This window comes from Heliconius melpomene, chromosome 3 (assembly GCF_056956725.1).
Source record: "Heliconius melpomene rosina isolate 202511_hmr_F chromosome 3, ASM5695672v1, whole genome shotgun sequence".
NCBI classification, from domain to species: domain Eukaryota; kingdom Metazoa; phylum Arthropoda; class Insecta; order Lepidoptera; family Nymphalidae; genus Heliconius; species Heliconius melpomene.
The window spans coordinates 2,046,724-2,068,400 of record NC_140391.1 but is presented as its reverse complement, the minus strand read 5'-3'; the positions used below and the strand labels follow the sequence as shown (position 1 = coordinate 2,068,400).

General features: G+C 32.5%; 1 protein-coding gene across 2 annotated transcripts in view; it reads left to right on the top strand.

The window, feature by feature from the left end:
* The window catches only part of LOC146539833 (E3 ubiquitin-protein ligase RNF19B-like), a 48,882-nt gene that overhangs the window by 2,726 nt on the left and 24,479 nt on the right, over window positions 1-21,677 (top strand). The window contains exons 1-2 of one of the 2 annotated variants that reach the window (XM_085207605.1): window positions 9,135-9,244; window positions 15,383-15,471. In XM_085207605.1, coding sequence (XP_085063731.1) covers window positions 9,175-9,244; window positions 15,383-15,471 — 159 coding nt within the window. In that variant the 5' untranslated portion in view covers window positions 9,135-9,174. Of the gene's footprint in view, window positions 1-9,134; window positions 9,245-15,382; window positions 15,472-21,677 lie in introns of those variants that run through there. The other variant, XM_085207604.1, reaches the window with a different exon arrangement.

Below are 21,677 nucleotides of genomic sequence, written 5' to 3'. Positions count from 1 at the left end.
GTCCTCGGTGGTTAGACCATTGGCTCTCATGTCCTGCATCACGACATCCACACGACTTTGACATTTCCACATTTTATATGTAAACAAGAAAAACTAAATATAAAAAAACACCTCACTAGCTTAACATGTTATGCTAGTGGTAGGTAGTTTTTAAAGTGTCAGTCACTTTTTACAAGACACTTTTGGCACTTGTTAAGTTATATGTTTTTTTTTCTCGCACGATGCGACGCGGCGTTGAGACTTGAGAGGCGCGCAACTAGGGCGATGGAACATACATACACTTATAATAAGCATTCACGAATATATCTCTATAATATAATAAAAGCCTCTACGTTCTCTCCTGTTACCCCTTGACTCGGTTAGTGAACAAATTTAATTTTCAATAAAAAAAAAAAGGATTTTGTCTCGAATTCTTTTTAGTGGGGATGCGAATTTCACAAGATTTGAAATGATTCATAAGATCGTGCAATAATTAATTATATATTTATAAAAGTAAGTCAGAATTTCTGCGAAGTTTTAAAACGTTATTCATACAATAAATTTCTGTCGATTTACTGACTTAAAAATGTTTGAGTTTTATATTATTAAGTTAATGTAAATGCTGTATTTATTAATATAAAATTGCTTAGAGGACATTTTTCTATGCGTCTACATGTTGCAGTAGAGACTATTAGGGATTCTTCACTTTGCATGTACAACAGTTAAATGCGCTAACCTGACATTTATTTATTTTATGTAAAACGGTCACTTTCTTCAGATATAATTTTTAGACTATTACTTTTAATCTAGAAAAGGTAACTTTAAGAAAATATTTGAAGTTAAAAATACATACGTACTAAATACATAAATAACAATAACAAAAATAGAAGCTTTGTATATTCACGTAATGCGCGTCCACTTTGATCATGAAGGCGAGTTTAAATCCAATTGAATAAAACAAGTTTTGAGAAAAGGGTGACCATTCCCAAGGCTTTATAATTATAATATATGAAATTTTTAAATATGTCTAATGTATAATGTCAAAAGTGAAAATTAAATTTCAACGGGAACCGAGCCTACAACCATCTCGTGTAAAAAATATTTAAAACATGCTCGATTATTTTAATATATCTTTTTTAAACTAAGCGAACGACCAAGGAATTAAAATATTACACACAATGCCTCCAGAATTCACCTCTTATCACTAGGTTCCCAGGGTTCCTCTGCCTACCCTGCTGAAAAAAACGTATGTTATTTTAGTAGTATACAATTACATTAATATATATTCTAGCTCCACAGCCCATGTAAGTACTATGCGAGGCACGCACGCTATGCAAGTCGTAGTAATATTGAGAAGCAATTTCCATAAAGGGACATAGTATTTCCGCGTCTGGCTTCCCAGGCCTCTAGATTGGTTGCACTACATTACCTGCATACATTTTATGTTTTTAAACACATATTTAATGGCCTGTTTTTTTTATTATTTTAAATATAGATAGTACATAGTTGAATGCGTTTTTGAACTTATTACATTTTGTTTTTGTTTTAAAATAATTTTTGATCTTTAATCTTTAATTCATATTTTTCTAAAAGTTAGTTGTGGAAAATTGTTTGGAATACACACGATGGTTGTAGTTTCGATTCTTACTGTAATGAAAAAATACGATTTAATATTTTTATTTGCCCGCTCTGTCAACAAGGCGTTGAGATATTCGACGGAGAGAAGGGAACGAAGTGTTTTAACATTAGGTTCCCTTTGTCTACCTTGCTATATGCGAGATACAGCATTGAAGATCTACATGTTTTCTTCAATATGGCATAAATTTATAATTAACATTATACTATTAATATTTTCCGTCACTATTGCATCTTAATATTTAATCTTTCGTAAGATTTACAATCTAAACATATGAAGCGACGTATTTATTTCTCTCGAAAGTGATCGCGGCGGCCGCGGTGTCGTTTTCGAACACGTGGCTGTGGAAGCTGGGTGAAAGTGACGTGCACAACGGTCCTCCTTCCAACTGGGTTACCTTAATTTGTTTTTGAGAAATAACGAACGAACGAACTCTCATTGTGGAAGTTGATGTTTTGTTCTAAATTAATAGTCAGAACTAGTTTTAGCGGATAGTTCCTAAATGAAGAAAAAGTACCTAGTTTTTTATGCCCGATTAGTAATATCTACGGTTTGAAAAGAAAAAGAATAGATTTTCTAAACAATTAAATGTAGAAAAGACATTGTGCTCCTTGTATGGACATTTTACCATTTAAAGCCGATTATTATAAGGAAATATTACTGTTCGAGATAATGAGTTCTTCTTTACTATCTGTCTATATTATACGAGGCCGTCCTGGCGCAGGGGCATAAGTATGTGACTGTAACGCGAGGTTGCGGGTTCGATCCCTATTCGTGAAAATGAATTATTATTTATTAATATTTTAATTTCTTCGCTCTGGCACCAAGGCACGAAGCGCGACGTTGATTTCCACCAATCAACACGCAATGCCTCATAAAATTCGGCGGAAAGAGGGAAACGGAGTGTCTTAATTCTATGTACCCTCTGCCTACCCTGTTATCCCTGCGGGATACCTACAGCGTAAAGCTGATTTAATTTATTTAATTTTTATATTATCTATTTGTCTACGTTCAGTTTTTGTTATAGTGTCTTTATCATTTTCCCTTTCGTATTAAATTACAATTACGTAGTAGCAGCGCTGACGTGAAATTTTCATGCATGGAAGCAAAACGAAACGTGAGAGAAAATTTACGACAATAAATGTTATGCAATTTTATAACGTTAGATCTCAGAGAACTTTCTATTTATATCTTAGATATTATTTATAATTCACTTAACGAAAGATAGGTAAAGGTAAAAAGAATATCTTATTGTTAGTACCTAGTATTAACTTTATTATACCAATTAACTTTGTGAAAATAAAATAAAAACCAATTTTATGTTTCAATTTTCTATAGATTTATTTTCCAATATGTAATATGTATTCGTATTATACCTTATGAGTGCTCAGGTCTTTATATAAATAAAACTTTCAATTACCATTTATTTTATTGAGGCCAGTCATGGCGTAGGGGCACAAGCGACTGTGAAACGCGATAGGTTGTGGGTTCGACTCCTACTCGAGAAAATGAAATATTTAATATTTTCATTTTTTCATCGTAATGATACTTCACTACGTTCTTCACTTTACGCTCATTTAGAGGCATTGATAGTCGAAGTTTAAACATTTCCCCAAATGCGTAGTGTTCTATTCTGTCTCACACAATACCAATTTGAATTACTTTTTAATTACAAGCTATCTACTCTAATATAAAAAAAATGTATGCCTCCAAATTTATTGTATTGTAATTGGGTGTAAAACTTCAATTCTTATCACCTGGCTTATATTTAAATATAAAAACACATAAATTCGTAAAGTAAATATCTTAATGTATTTAAATTTTGAACTAGAAAAAGTTGCTTGGAACTGCTTAAAGTAAATATTGAGGCTTAGATATAGAAAAAGTGGGTCATCTCGATCCCGAAGCCGAACGTCTGTTGTTACAAAAGTGCAGAGTGGGTATACTTACCATGAATGTTCTAGGTACCACCTAGGTAAACTTTGTTTTCTCGCAGAGTTCTATTTATTTTGCATTGGAAATGTAAGAACGAAGTGTAATTTTTTTACCATTACTCAATTTCTACGGTGTATGAAAATTTATATTATAAATTTTATTTAAATATTGTAGGTATGTAAATATGTAGGGACTTGAAATAAGTTGATAAATCTTTGTCGTTAAGACTAAACATAGCAAGCAAGGTATTTAATATATTCTCTTTAGCTTCACGCTGTATCCCGCATATAGCCCGCATATTGGGAACCTAGTTTTAAGACACTCTCTTCCTATTCCCCACTTTCCGTTGAATTCTGGAGGCAGTGCTATTTCAGTGGCAGAACTCAACGCCGTGCTTTGCCTTGTTACCAGAGCGAGAAAATGAAAATATTAAATATTTAATTTCTTTGAGTGGGAATCGAACCTCCAACCAACCTCCAGTTGCATGCTTGTGCCCCTGCGCCACGACTGGCCTCGTATACATATTATATTTCTAGCATATGTTCCAATATTTGAGAAACGGTTACACTTTGGCTGTATACCGGTTTTTGATAAGGTTATACAAGTATTTCTAGAATCACTTCGAACAACGAATTGTAAATCACACCGTATATACTCGAATACAGTCTATAAAAGAAATATGCGTCATATCGTGTACACTAGGAAGTCCTGTTTCGTTTCTCAAAGATGACAATTTGAATACGGCAACTTGTTGAACGTTGAGATCGTGATTCCAAGCCGTAATAATATCCGTGTAGTACGACCACGAGAAATCGTGAACGCTCTGAATTTAGCTGTAAATGGCTGCGTAGATTTTATTTTGCGGTTTTTTTGTGCTTTTCTTTGTTTTTTTCTTGAGAGAGTGATGCGTAAAAATACAGAAAGCCTAACTTCAGGCCAGGGTCAATGGTCGTCGGCATAACTGTGCTCTATATGAAAGGCAATCGATATCTTCTGATTGCCATTATAAAATAATAGGATGAGATACCATTTTTTATATTTTTTTGTTTCTACAATTCTCTTTCTTATAGGAAGACAGAGAGAGACCCAGTGCTATGACATTCCGTTATCCATCTTCAGTTTTATATCGAGACGTTGCGTGTTAAATGTCTCAAGCTAACGCCGTGGATTGTCTCAAAGATCAGGAAAGTTAATAAACATTTTATATAGGCATCCGCCCCGAGTGGACTCTGAACTTACAACTACCGTATAAAAAGTCAGACACTGCCCCACTTCAACATGATGACTAAAAAATATGTAAATAAATATAATAGCTATAGCTAAAATCCAAAACAAATGAAGTATTTTATATTAATCCTAAATGGTTCGTTTATACGATCTCCAAAACCTTTGCTCGCTCTCATTTGACTCTTTCACATATTGATGTTCACGATTCAATCGACGGTGAACGTCATTGTTTCACTCAGTTTATTTGCTTTTAGCTCGAATTCACATGCGTACCGTTGTTTGTTCCAGACGAAGCGAAGCGAAGCTAAACATCGCACTTTTAAAGAGTATTATAAAATATGCTTTTGTCATTTTTCATCGATGGATGATGAACGTTTTATTTATATTATGCTAGTGACTCGCAAGCGGCTTCGCCCGCTTAAAATTTTTGTTATATTTTATTATAATAATATATTTATTTAATTAATATTTGATACATTACAATACAACTTTAATCGTTAATAACTGCAGTAGTATAAACTGTGTTGCAGTTATTAGCTCCGGCCTCGCAGCCGTCCTTCCATATAATAATGTATACAATATAAATTATAAAAATAGTAGCAATAAATAGCATTATCATAACATTAAAACATTAATATAAATAAGATAGATGAGATGAGATATTTATGTACAATTTGTACAGAAATTGTAGCTTATATGTTATTCTGCTGTATAATCTATATTACTGTAAAGTTTAATCTTAAATTCTAGCTGTATAGCAAAGTTAATTCATCTTTAATTTTCAGTACTATATAAATTAATAACTTGAAATCTTTTCAAGCCAAAATTTTCAATTCACTAGGCCTAATAATAGAATTCTTAAAACTACATGGCGATCTGTAGAATTCTATTTTAAGCACGTAAGTTTAAAAATAAAATATGGATAAGCAATGTTACAAAACCCACGTAGTCGTCTTTCGTGCACGTTAAGAAATGTTTGTATTTAAAATAAACAAAAGTTTTTATTAATTTTGTCATTTTTTATCTTCATTTAAAGTATTTTTAACTAAGAAAACTAAGTATTTGAGTTTTATCTATAGGTACATGGGTCGCATGGGGTATACTAATTAGTTGGTTTTGTTATTCCATCCATCAGCCTTTTAAGGTCTACTGCTGGACATAGGCCTGCCCCAATGCTCGCCACTCCGTCCGGTCCTGCGCCCTTTGAATCCAGCGGGTTCCCGCTGTCTTCTTGAGGTCGTCGGTCCACCTGGTTGGAGGGTTTTGTTATTAAATATTGATATTTAAATAAATCGTTGTTAGCAACGTCCTGGATTCACGTTCTTCAATATTTAACAATATAACAATAACTGTAGTGGTATGCATAACGTAGTTTATACAATTACATAAGGTATTTAATTTGTTTGACACAATGACTTTGCAGAAAGGGAACTCTCATTTGTTCTGCGATTCCTGGCGTGCCTTGTAAAAACCCTCGTATGCAGGATAATTTTATCTAAAAATATATAACACTTTTATATTGGTATAAAACTGAATTAATTTTCCTTCTTATGTTATACTAATACTTTATAATCCTATAATTATGGTTAGAAGTGGTCTCAAACTCAGAATTAAATTTTTGAGATTTGTTTACGTACGTTTTAAAAAAGCAGAGTTATAAACGTACACTTAACCCTTGTGGCTGAGTTAACCTAGCCAATAAAATGCATAATTCGTAAATACATAGTAAGTTCACATCCCGCTTCGTTCAATTTTTTAAACGTTTATCTTTTTTTTAGCTGGACGCTGTAGCACAGCAGGGAGTAGGTTGGTTTTACTTAGTGTTCTATTTTACGTTACTTTAAAATACTTAAATGATATAAGTATAGCAAAGTTAATTCGCAATTTGATAAAATAAACTAGGGCACTACGCAGGTGCAGGTAATAATTGATAAAAATCAACCTACATCTGTGAACTACATAGAAGGATAATTTAAACACAATATTATTATAATCTTTGACTAGCAATTATTATTGGAGGCCACCGTGGCCAGGAGCACAAGAGTGCGATTGTAAACGCGACTGGTTTTGGACTCGACCCCCGCTCGTGCAAATGAAATGTGGAATATTTTCATTTCTTCGCTCTGGTAACGAGGCAAAAAGCGGCGTTGAGTTCCGCACATGTAATGCCTTCAGAATTCAGCAAAAAGTGGGGAACGAAAGTGTCTTAATGAGAACAGAGTGTCTTTACACTAGGTCCCCTTTGCCTACCCTTCCGGGTGCGGGATACAGGATGAAGCTGAATTGATTTGATTTTCTTAAGAATATTTATCGAATACAATGTATGAACACTAAAATAAAAATATTCTATATGGTACATCTATGTCTATGGTCTTTATTAATTAACTAGCGGACGCGCGCAGCTTCGCTTGCTTATTTAGGGGTGAATTCTAATAAACCATGAAACATATGTTCAATGAAATATTTTTAAGAGTCTAAATTTCAAATTTTATAAAAATCGGTGGCTATTTAAAGATTTTTCCATACAAACTTTCAACCCCTTATTTGCACCCTTAGGGGGAGAATTCTAGAAAACTATGAAACACATGTTCAATTAAATACTTTTAAAAATCTAAATTTCAAAATTTATAAAAATCGGTGCAGATTTAATTTTTTTTCCATACAAACTTTCAACTCCTATTTTACCCCTTTAGGATTAAAATTTTTCAAAATCCCTTCTTAGTGGATGTCCAGATTACGAAAGTAAACATCTGTCCAAATTTCAAGTTTCTACGCACAGCGGTTACGTCTGTGCGTTCGTTTTACCTCAGTCAGTGAGGACAAGTCCTTTTATATATATAGATTACTTATCACAACATCCGGTTGTATTTGCTTGCTTCACAATTTTACTTATTTATTAAAATATATTGTAAGAAAGCATTGAAAATTGATATATCTTTCTTTATTGATATTCTTTTATTATATGGAAAAATATTAGTGTCGATTGACGATCTTGACGATGTCCATCAATAGTCTTTACTATACTAATTTGAGGAAAAACTGTCGTAATTGATGATGATGCAAGAAAAAAATATTAAAAATGATAATTATATAAGTTCGTTGTCCTTTAAATAGATTCTTCTATTAGATATTATTGTGTGCAAAGTGACTTACCTTGTCTTGTCAAATATAATTTAGAAAATATGTTATGTTGTGGCTAATCGTGGCACAGGGGCACAAACGGGCTCGATTCCCACTAAATAAGATTCCCAGTTAATTAAATATTTAATCACTAAGTTCCCAGCCTCCAAAATTAAGCGGGAAGTGGAGAACGGAAGTTTGTTTATAGAAATGGAGTGCCTTTACACTAGTTTCCCTTTCCTTTCTTCCCTCTATGTACGGAATACACCCTGAAGCTATAAAAAAATACTTTTTTCATGTCATTTGAATGGCAAAACTTAGTGGTAGTTTTGCAATTGTTTCCAAAGAAATCACTATCAAAACTTGCTTTTCCTGTTTTTCCTTGGTAACGTGTCTCTCCTTCGCTAAAATGAAAATATTATTTATTCACATGTTATTTTATCCAGAGAACGTTTTGTTTATCAAGACAAATTGTGGTAGTCTCAAGGAAATTGTTTGTATGGAATATTAATGTTACATTTATAAAGGACACAGTCTAGTAGGTACCTCTATTGATCTCGGCTGCCCTTGAAATATAAAGGAGTTATGTATTTGCATGTTTAGAGTTCATACCTGGATAATAAACAATCAAAATGTGAGTGTTTCGTATGGTAAATAATCTTTGAAATATACTAAGTACTAAAAAAATGTTTTTTTTTTCATTTTCTCGAGTGGGAATCGAACCCGCAACCTATTGCGTTACAGCCACACGCTACGCAACGACTGCCCTCATTATTAATCCACTTTATTCCAAAAAATTGTTACGTAGTTCATGATTGAGAGCAATTTAATAAACAACAGTAATTGTTTTCGTTTTCGGCTCCTTTATGTTAAGTATAAACAAGTTGTTTGGAGGTTATTTAGCTGTCGGAAAATTAGTCTTATCAAAACTTTTTCATATCTACAATTCGGCGAAAAGTGGGGAGTGGAGTGTCTTCACACTAGACACCCTCTACCTACCTTGCTAATGTCGTGATGCAGCGTGAAGCTGGAAAAAAACATTACAAATTATTTATTATATATCAGTCATTTTTATTTTAGTATTTAATTTTGTTTGATAAGATGCGAACTGATGTAGATTCCCGTTGATGATCGATTATACTAATATTAATTAAAAATAAATTCTATGATAATTTTCGAGCAAAGGTCGATAAAAATTGTGCATTAATATAAAAACATTCCTTGAAGATTATTGTTTATTATTGTAACGACGTTTTGTGAAGTGTTCATGTCTCGCGATGACTGATTTCTCATATGTTGATCAAATTAAGTGGTTAATAGGTGTTGTGTGTTTGAAGACTAAATATTGTAAGTATTATAAGTTTATTGAATCCGTCATGGCGCAGGGGTACATGGGTGTGATTGTAACGTGGCTGTTGTGAGTTCGATCTCCACTCGAGGAAATGAATTGTTTCTTAATATGTGATACGGAAAATGGGATATGCTGTCTGCGTGTTACAGCGTGAAGCTGTTCTAGCTGATTTATATTATACCTTTGATATAAATTATATTTGCGTATCTTTTTGTTCTGTTATTTAAAAAATATATATATATGCAAACTATGCGCCGCTCTTAACCTATGCTTGTGTCTAGCGTCTAAGAATAGTCTTGAATTTGCATGAAATACCGGATCTAAGGCGAATGGGAGCGGTTCGAGCACGCGACGACTGGTCCTGATGTCACTGATCCATTACGCTGGTAACGTGCGCCCGCGCAGATTCACGGTTTCGTCTTTATTCACTCAATTACTATGATATTTATCATAATAATTTATATGGAACTTGTATAACCTAATAATTAACCTATTTGTTATTAATATTTTAAAAAATTGTGCTACTAAAAAATCCAATAAAAGTTCAATATATTGTTATAACTGTTCAAAGTCACGTTCAAGTTAACCGTAAATGATGAGTAAATATAAATGGAATATTGTTTATGCATCGTTATTAGACAATCTGTGTTGAGTGGCGGAACACATCGCCGCGCCTTGCCTCGGCAACAGAGAGAACGAATGAAAATATTAAATATTTAATTTCCCCAAGTGGGAATCGAACCCTGGAACCTGTCGCGTTTACAGCAACACACTTACGCCCGTGGCGTCCATATGAATACGTGACATTAGCTTATATTTTGTAATGCTCTTCAAACAATCGTCAAAACAGTCACCTATTCGTGGCTAAAACCGCTAATAAACCGCTTATAATTAAGCAATGTACGTGCTCGTTGAAGATTTCCTATAAGTGTTCTGATGTAACCGAAGTATGACATGGCTATCCATAAAAGGGATCAAGTCTGCTCTTTATTGGATTGTATTTGGTTGAATGCTTCTTCGTCTCTATTTTTAGTTCTCTATCTTTATGTAATATATAGTGTAAACATTATATAAATAATCTTATTTGTATGAGCCGTTAATACTTTTTTTATATATAGCAGAATATGCAAAGTGATCCTGGGGGCTCAGTGTTAATACTCTTCGTTTCTATTGAGACGCCTCTGTTTGCCATTTTCAATAAATATATTAAATATTTAAATTTCTCTAGTGGGAATTGAACTCACAACCTGCTGCGTTTACAGACAATAGCTTGTGCCCCTGCGCCACCACTGACCATTAATTATTTATTTGTAATCACTTTACATTATCTGTGGGATTAAATTGTTTATTTTTTTTTATTTTGTTGATGGCCATGCTCAATAACATATATTATTATTATTTGATCGTTTTGTTGTTTTCTTTTGTGATGTTTGTTATCAATACAATGATATCACATAAGTTCGTTCTGATATTCGATTTGGTTGAGATTATCTATTAGGTATTTTATGAGCGAATTAAATTTGATTTTTTATAACTTCTTCACTTTAGGTGTTAGGAGCATTTTGTAGTGAGTATATGAAAATCAACTGTGAAAAAACTTGTTGTCATTTGACCTAATACAGTACAAGTTCTTTATAAAATTAAATTTAATGTTTTCAATATTCGGTAGAAGCTGGGGAACGGATTGTCTTTACATTAGGTTCCCAGGTTCCCAGCGTGAAATTAAATATATAATTTGATTGTTTACGTACGAGTTGTCACTCTCTAGTAATCGATTAGACAGTCTGATTTGATAATGGTATTCCATTAGCGCACTGAACGTGGACGCTGATTTATGTAAATAAGTAAATTTAGAATTAAACGTTAGGTGCAATAGAAACAATAAACGTGTTCTTGCTAGGTAGGTACGTACTACCGAATGTGCCTTCTCTCATATATCTACATACATTCAAAGAATATTTGTAGATAAGTTGTACCTGTTACAATTTATATTTTTGTCCTGCCTTTTTTTGCTAATTGACTATTTCGTTTATGTCTAATGGTTCTAATAACATTTATGACTTTGCTTTTTTTTTAGCAGGCTAGCTAGAGGGAACTGGGAAGGAAGCTAGTGTTAAGACCCCCAACAATTTTTCGCTGAATTCTTGAGGCATAGCCTGTTGAATGGTGACATTCGATGCGACCTTTCCTTGAAATAGAAACATCTCAAAAATCTTTCACTATTACTTGTATTTTAGTACCAATAATATAAACTAAGCAAGTTCAACATATTATATTAATGCTTATAAGATCACGACACTAGTATTTTCAAACAAATGTGGGTCAATGCACCGCAACTTTGCTCGATCTAATTCACGTTCATTTGCTAATCTCACGGATTTTATATAACCCGTGAAACGTGATGAATCATGAAAATGGAGTTAAAATATTGTTTTTAGTTTAAAATGTGATTTTGTATACAATTTGGCCTTCGTGCTGCATTTGTGGGTTCGATTTTCACGAGGCGTAATAAATTATGTTTCAAACTCTGGCGGAAAGCGAAGGACGGAGTGTCTTGACACTAGCTACTATCAGTTTACATTTTAAATATGCGGGATGCTAATCATGAAAGCTGAAAAATATTGCATAGTGTTGTTATTGTATTAATTGAATTTATGTTTAGTTCAGTTATAATTTTACAAATATTAAGGAAAACACAAGAAACCATACATTTATGATATATTGTATTTTCTTATATGAATTGTATTGTTCATGAAAAGAGGGATTTCCTTACTTATAACGTCATAGTTAACGGTACCGAGTGGGCTGTTCCCATGTATATAATAAACCAGTTGGTTAAATGTTTTCCTCTATGTACAGACGCGCCTATTCATATTGTTGTTTGTTTGTCTTTAAATTCATTCAATACTTATCCTACATATATATAGCAGAGTTGACAACAGAATTTGTGGAAGTAAACGCCGCGCTTACCAGAACAAGGAAGTGAAAATAATTCCCTGAAGTGAGGATCGTATTAACTTAATCCTATAACTATGTTATTTTTAATAATAAATATTATATTAATTTCTTAAAGAAACCTAGGTTTATATTTAGTAGGTACGTTATGAAATATAACGAAACTATAAATTTAGTATAATTAGTCTGACATAACACCTATTTTTATTAGCATTCTTTATTCTCTATAAGAATTACAAAATTGATAATTTTTATATTACTCACGTTTACATATAACATTTTATAAAAGAATGTTGCATTAAAAACAACATACATTTACATATCAGTAGTCATTATGATTAATACAATAAAATTGTAAATTTAAATGAAATATTTATTTATATTTCCATTTCTTCACTCTGGAGTCGAGGGATTCACTTTGATCACTCAAAACGCAATCACAAAAATAATCAAACACTCTAAAGCGTAAAGTGGGGAACATAGTGTTGTAACACTAACCCTCTGCCTGCCTAGCCTGCTGTGTGCGACTGACTATCCATATTTGTTTGAACCGGTACTACATGTAATTCAGATCAATACGTAAGTATTGGTATGCAATCATAACATACTTTCTCGCAAATCGTATTAAATAACTCGACAGGCCGTGAGAATGAGTTAGCTCACATTATTAATTATTGTTACATATTTCCTAGATTATTAATTTGCGTTATACCTAGTTTAAGGTAATAATGTCGTTATAATTATGTAACTTAGGTATCTTAGGAAATATTTTTTTTTTATTTTTACGCAACACTATCACGTATAATTAATATTTAATAGAGTCTATCCGTAGCGCTTGTGGGACACCGTCTAACTGTAAACAAGATAATTGTAGGTTCGATTCCACTCGAGGGAACTGAATAATTTTCACTTCGGTAACAAGAAACGCCGATATAACCGATATAACATTTTTTATACGTCTCTAAAAAGTATTTTTCTTTGTTAAGTGTGAAATAGCACTTTAAAAATGTTAAAGATATATAAATTAAGCTTACAAACGCTCTACCATCGGAAATAAACTGATTTTCGTCCCAGATTTCAACTAAACAAGTCTTGCAAGATTACATTTCCTCGGGCACGTCGACGCCGCCAGGTATCCGACCGTCGACGCGACTGATCGCACGATCAGTCGACTTGTTTCACGTCGCGTCACGTTTTGCTAACACTTCATCTTACACGGCCGTTTGCATTATGCTTGTGTATGTGTTTTGCGTACGCCGGATGTTTTGTGTCTAATATGCTGATTTTTGTTTTTGAAGTCCTGTGATGTACGATTATACTGTTAGCTAGCGACCCGCTCGCGGCTTCGCCCGCTTGTGCTATAGAATGGTTGATTTTCTCTTCTTAATTCATCAATCATCAATTGTGATCTAATAACATTGTCAATTTAAAGACAATATCCATACGTAATATTGTGACGGAGAAAGACAATATGTTTTTATGTACCTATGATTGCCATATACACGCCTTTGCCTATTATTCCATAGTGTATCTATGACATTATTCATTTACAATAATTGTTTTACATAAATAATTTTAATAAAAATACAATACCAACATACAAAAAATATCACTTTTAAGACATAATATTGTTGAAATATAATCTGAATTTGAAATTTGCCAAGTCTATTTCAGCTTTATCAGCGATGTGTCACAAAATCAACACCTTTTACAGCTGCCTCTGCTTAACTCATAAACTTCGCTATTATCATAGGCTTATCTCTATTGTATTAATGTAAGTGACCTCCACTGGGGTTCAACAGTTGCATGTTTTTTTTTAAATATTTATTGTAAAAAGTTTCTACATTTAAGTGTTTCCCTTAGTGCTTATTCACTCTTTTAAAAGCCTGAGCCCGTTTGTAATAAAAACATAAAACACATTATAATTTATTCTTTTTGAAGTGTCATTTACTAAGTGTCATTATCACAAGTTTTTTTCAAAAAAAAAATGTTTTCATCCCTCTTTATAGGGATGCTCTCTTGTTTTTGCACTTTATTCTCATTGCATATCAAGGGCACTCATCGGTACTTTGTAATAGACACATCGTTTTAACGGTTTTTTTTTTTCATTTTTAGATTTATATTAAAATCGTTTTTTTTATTTAACACCTTAGAAAATATTACGGAACTATAAATTTTGTGTAATCTTTATAAAATAACACCTATTTTTATTACCATTCTTTATTAACCATAAAAATTTCAAAGATGTTTGTTTTCTATATTATTCAAGTGTACGTTCTACATTTTATTAAAGAATTATGATGTAAAATCAACATACATTTACATACCAAGAGTAATTATGATAAGTACAGTAAAATTCTAAATTTTTATATCGTTTAATATCAATCTGTCTCAATATGACTTATTAATAAAACGTTTTTTTTTAATTGGCCGCGGAAAAGGATATGAAATTGTTTTCCGCATCGATTATCCGTAAAATATTTTGTTTTTATTATAATAATTGTTTTTTTAAAGTGATTTAAAAAAAAATAACTTAACTATAAATATATTACTGTACTATACAGATATAAATATTTTAAATTAAATTAAATCTTTATTTCACATTTGTACCAACAAAAAATATAATACTATAAAGTATATAGTATAAAGGAATTATACCTACTAAGTACTTTCTTTATATAGTTATAAAGAAAGTACTTAGTAGGTATAAGTACCTCCACTAAATATAAGTTACTAGCGGCCCGCTCGCGGTTACACCCGCGTGGACTATGTTATTATTAATTTCAGTCTCCATGACTACGTCTTAGTGACGTCTATGCAAAATTTGAGACTCCTAGCATTTGTAGTAACGAAGTTTCATACAAACTTTCGACCCCAAAAACAACCCCTTAGAAATCGAATATTGCAAATTCCCGTCTTAGCGAGCACCTACGTCCTATAAGTAACTCCTATGCAAAATTTGAGATTCCTAGCACTTGTAGTTTCTGAGATTTCGTGATGAGTGAGTGACCTTTCGATTTTATATATATAAATAAATCTTCAAATCGTTAAAATAAGTTCTTTCTTATAAATTGTCTTCAATAATGAGTGAAGCTTTGCAAAAACTTGAAAAACTTAAAGAATTGTTAGAAAGTTATAAAATATTAATAAAATTAATAATACCATTATAATTGTTACAGTATTGGATCAAAGGGAACGACCAGTCCAGACAAACACAGATCAATCACAGGCGAGGCCGACAGTTCAGTATATCGCAGAGGACGAAGAGGTAATAAATTATCTATTCTATACGTGAAATATTAAAAATAATTTATTGTTATTACTCGCTATTGTATGTAAGATGTTCAGCATAGCGCCATACCCACCATTGTGTTGTTCGTTTGATTTAGCCGTCGCCGTATTTTCGGATTTTCTAATAATCTGGTAGAAAATGGAGATTATAGCGTTATATTTTGTTTTTTGGAGAATAATCTGGTAATTAATGGAAAATCTAGCATCATATTTAGATTTTTGGGTGTAAAAAGACATTATTCGATGTTTTGAATGTTAAGATTTTTCCAAATACAGCCAATTTTTTTTACGAAATGCAAGTGCTTTTGTGAATGGAATAATACACATCCAAGGTTCACAGATCACGGTCTGATAATTCAATTCTACGTAGACGAATTTCAGCAAATATTTTGGGTAATTTTTTTTCGGGACAAATTTAATGTTTCATAAGTTTTGTATTTGGAGTAAACATTAGAGTTAAAGCCCTCAGTTCATCTCTTTCTGCTGTTGAGTGACAGATCTCCATGCCGCGCTTTGTTTACCTGAGCGGAGAAATAAAAATATGAAATGTAAAAATGTAAATTTATTACTTATTTTCTGAAAAACTGCCTTAGTAGTAGGTTATAGAAGTTATTAGTTTTTACAAGAATCTACAAGAATACGTTATAACTCATATTTCATTTTATCCAGGAAAGAAAATTTTATATACGTGAACTTTCTAGCATCTCAAATGCTGTGCTATTATATGATGTCTAGACTAGTTTCAGATATATTCGTCTAGACACCAGACTTCGACAGATTTAAGTCGTTGTTCAATTATAGTGAGAACATGACCAGTAGGTATAAGTAGGTATACGTAGGTTTTATTTTTTTTAATTGAACTTCAAAAATCGATACTTATTAAGTTATTTTATCAATATTATATGTATAAATCTTTAAAAACACCCTCCACACCTATCCACCTATCTTTCAAAATACCCACGCAACGGATTTTAATGCGGTTTTTACTAATAGTGTTTTTTGAGTAAGGTTTATGTTATAATACATACATACATCAAAAATTATCTATTAATTAATTAATATAAACGTTTTGTTGTTTTTTTTTCCCAATTGATAGCTGTATTTAACATTGAATTACTCATTCGTTTTATAGCTAATTAATTAAATCAATAGATTGAACACAAGGTGTAAATGTTGGATAGGGTAATCAAATAATAATTTTACAAAGACTTAATTACATTTAATTAATTCTTAAAGAAGTTACAAATTATTTGTTAATTGATTACATTAATAACCCAGAAAAAGTTAAAAAGGCCAAGTCGTGGCGCAGGGACACAGGCCTGTGTGACTGTAAACGTGACAGATTGTTAGTCCGCTCCCCAATTGAGGAAATTAAATATTTAATGTTTTCATTTCTTCGCTCTGGTGTCAAGGCAAAAGCGCGGCGTTATGTTCCGCCACTCAACACTTAATGTCTCCAGAATTTGGTTGATCTCCACTTTCAAACAAATTCTGGAGACAGGACAGGACAGATCGGTGTGTCCTAACACTAGGCTCCCTCTGCTTACCCTTCTACATGCGGGATACAGCGTGAAGCTAAAAAAAAAATATTTAAAATATTAAAAAATATCATTCGTTGCAATTACTATTAATTAATATAAACGTTTTCTTGTTTTTTTTCCCAATTGATAACTTAACATTGAATTACTCATTCGTTTTATAGCTAATTAATTAAATCAATAGATTTAACACAAGGTGTAAATGTTGGATAGGTTAAAAGAAGAAAAGTTTAATTCTAAATGGTTTATTCTCAAAATTGTTTCAATTGTAAAGCTAATATAGTGTAGCGGATTGATTCGGTTAACACGGCCAATTGCAATTTTGGCTCATCAACCAGCCTTGTACGATAAAGTTTAAAATATATATATAAAGATTTAATTTTGTCAAGGTTGTCTGTATAAGTAACTCTTGCGAAAATCTACACAATGTCATATTTATTGGAATTCGTTAAATTTTATTATTTAACAATGTATAAATAAGGTCAAGTCGTTGCAAAATATTTTTTACAATTTAGTATTACAAAGATAATATAGAAGAATGCACCGTATTTAGCTTAAGCTTTCAGCTAAATGGTAGCAGTGCGATTGGTTTCTGGGTTACTTTTTGAGTAATAAACACAAAAAAATGACACAGAAGCAGAGATAATTGATGGAGTGATATCATTCTTTCCTTCCTTTCCAATGCCTAGGTCCTACAATCTTCATTACCTCTCAGCCTGTATACATTCTCGCTATTTGCAGGACTATGAATCTTCAATTCCGCTGATCCTGCGCCATTATATCCACAACTTTCAGGGCTGAAAATTGCTGAAATCATTGTATTCTGAGATAGGAAGCACTAAGCAACCCACACTTTGCAAAAATAGACCCAGAAACCACCTGCAATACTTATTATATATTCAATCAATCAAATCAGCCTATTCGGGTCCACTGCTGGATATAGGCCACTCCCATGGTGCGCCAAAGCTCCCGATCCTCCGCCTTTCGCATCCAGTCGAAGCCTGCAACCTTCTTCAGGTTGTCGGTCCATCGAGCTGGAGGGCGCCCTACGCTACGCTTGCCGATTCTCGACATAATTATAAATATTATTCCCATTAACATTAGAACTATAGCCTTCAATTAGACATGTACCACGGTGTTTATAGTATTATGATGATAACACTATTTATTCTATGACACATTCAGAAATCGCGCCTCGATCAATAATATCAAGAACATAGCTTATCTAATGATACAATGTGAATTATACATAAAGATAAAGTATAAAACGTCAGAATTATAATATGTATATACTATAATATACCTACTATAATATGTTGGGCATTTTTGCACCAGTAAAGTAAATATTTGCACTTTCCGCATTCGTTGCTTGATGATATTTTATCATCATCATCATCATCAGCCTGTCCTCGTCCACTGCTGGATATAGGTCTCTCCAATTGCTCTGAGGTTGATTTTCAGCATTTAACAGTTGATACTTATTTTAATATATATAAAAATGGAATGACGTCATTGTTATGCAAATGAGCGATTTTATAAAGGTGGTCTAGCAATTTTTAAGAGAATGGAACAAAAAATTAATCAATCATTACCATTACATATTTCCATTCAGAGATATGGGAAACAGTTATATTTTCTCATTGATCCGAGACATATATTTTTTCGAAAATTTTTTCAGCTTCACGCTGTATAGGTACATAAAGATAGGTAGAGGTAACCTGGGAATCTAGCTTAACATACTCTGTATCCCTCTTTCCGTCGTATTCTGGCACTGCATGTTGAGTGATGGAATTCAACGCCGCGCTTTACCTCGACATTAGAGCGAAAAGAGAAAAATATTGAATATTTCTTCGGATGATAATAAGAGCCCAGAACCTATCGTGTGGTTACAAGTGGCTACGAAAATTTCATAGATATGACACTACATTATTTATGATGACGTTATCTCATAGCTTTAGGTGTTTGGTGGTTTGGTGAAGAGCCATAGATCAGTTCAATACCAACATTATGTGTAATCTAGTTCGACGAGCTAGCACAATCACTGTGAGTTGTACGGTTAATTGCATTAAACGCGGTTGAGTAAGTCCGTGTAATTTGATGTTTGTTTACTACTATTACTAGTTTTCGTTTCCTAACTTTGTTTGCGTGGACTTTTGGGAAAAAAATCAGCTTCACGCTGTATCCCGCAAACACCCTGAAGAACCCTTTGGTTCCTCTTGCTATGTCTTGCTCTAGGCATTGCGCCGTGCTTTGCCTCAACATCAGAGCAAAGAAATGAAAATATACATTTATATAAATATATCATTTAGTTAGTTCATGTAGTTTAGTTAGAATCGAACCCACAAACAGTCGTATTTACAGTCACACACTTGTGGTCTTGCGCCATGACTTTCTTCACTTGGACTTTAAGGTGTAATATTAAAAATCCCATTTCTTGTGATCCCGTAGGAATGCCGAGATACCCTCTTCACGTGACTCTCTTACACGCTACTAGATGCTGAATTTGAATTTCCTTAGTACTTCCTTAGTTTTGTCTGTGTGTTTCTGTCAGTCAATAACGGAAGAGATTCATATAAAATAATGGAATGCGTGAAGGTCACCTTCCTTTGTTTAAACTGCTAGGAAACGTGTAAAAAGACATAAAGTACATACTAATGTATTTCGCAATTGCTTTCGTTTTCTTCTTTCATTTTACTAGATTTTTTAACCAAAGAGAAAGTGAAAATACATTGTTTTAATCTATCTATATATATAAAATCGAAAGGTCACTCACTCATCACGAAATCTCAGAAACTACATGTGCTACATGTGTGAATCTCAAATTTTGCATAGGAGTTACTTATAGGACGTAGGTGCTCGCTAAAATGGGAATTTGCAATATTCGACTCCTAAGGGGATAAAATAGGGGTTGAAAGTTTGTATGAAATTTTTTTTAAATCGCCACCGATTTTTATAAGATTTGAAATTTAAACTCTTAATATTATTTCATTGAATACGTGTTTCATGGTTTATTAGGATTCACCCCTAAAAGTGCAAAAGTGCGTAACTCAACGCCACGTTTTACCTCGGCTTTAGAACGAAAAAATAAATGAAAATATAAAACGTTTCATTTAACGCAACGCCGCACTCATAAAAACTCAATGTCAAATATATATCCAGATAGCACGTAAGATCAATTTACAATAATTGTCGCGATGGCCTTAATCAAAAACATCTTTGAACAGGCTGAAATTACATTCGGCTCACATAATATAGTAAAAATACTATCAAAATGCATCGCGTGCTATGTCTTAACACTTGAAATCACTTTCTATCGTCTGCCAGCACGCGGCGTGCGGACGCATGCAAAACACGGTGCGAGTTTAATTTATTGCTACGTACATACATTATACGTAACTAACTACTGTGTAATGGTTTAGCTCGATTGTGCTTGACAGGTGTCAAATGTTTTAAGGTTATCGTGGTGAAGTGCGTGTGTAAATGTTACAGGTTGTCGGTTCGATTTTTACTGGATTTTCATTTTTTTTTTCGCTATGGTACCGTAATGCCTCCAGAATTCGGCAGAAAATCGGGGACGGAAGTGTCTTGATGAATGGAATGTTTTAATGTTATAAGTATGGAGTGTCCCAACACTAGGTTCCCACGTTTATGAGGTTCAGCGTGAAGCTAAAAAATATTTTAAGATATTCATATATTATGCCAATACAATTTCTTTGTTCTGAATTTGGAATTCAAAAAGAGGCTTCGACATTAAAACTTCACATATTATTTTGGTATTTTTTATATTTTTTGGCGCGCAACAAGGGCATTGCCATTTCAGGCAAATAAAAATATTTTTAAATTTACATACTTTAAATAAGTTTTTGTTTCATAATTAAAATTTAAAATTCATTCTTGTTACTTTATAAATTATAATAAAATTATCATCGACAAGTAACGGTAATTTAAAAAATAAACATGGACTGTTTGCACAGGTTTTGTATCGTATTTTGATGTCTTTATATACAATATACTTTATACATATAATTTATTTTTATATAAAATCAGTAAAATATTTAATATGATAACAATATAGGTTATTATTTACTTACGGCTTATAGTGGGTATATTTTTTATACTGTGAACTCCTTTTTTTATAAAACGTTTAGACTCGTTGCTATTGACAACCGTTTTAGATACACAGGTTCAATTCCTGTTAAGTTAAAAAATATACATTTTCAAAAAAGTGTTTTCGTTCCTAATTGTGGAATAACACTTTAAAAAATTTTAAACTACTGTACACTGCTTTTTTGTAATTATAAGGAAAGAACAATACTAAATATACTTTATTAGAGTTATCTTTTATTTAATACTAGCGGACCCGGACGCGGCTACGCCTGCTTCAACTATAAGAATATTTATTAAATATATTCATGAAATTATTTTCAATTTTCAATAGAATTAGTAAGAAAATATAAGCTTAAATAATCGAAAAGAATAATAAACAGAGACGTATTTATATTATATTAGAAAAAAATATCTGAGTTATTGAAATGAACCAACAAAATCATTAAAAGTAACTAAAGGATAGGTATTCTTAATAACAGAAAAAGTACATAAAGTTTTCCGTGCGTGCGTACATAGATATCGACTCTATGAAATAACT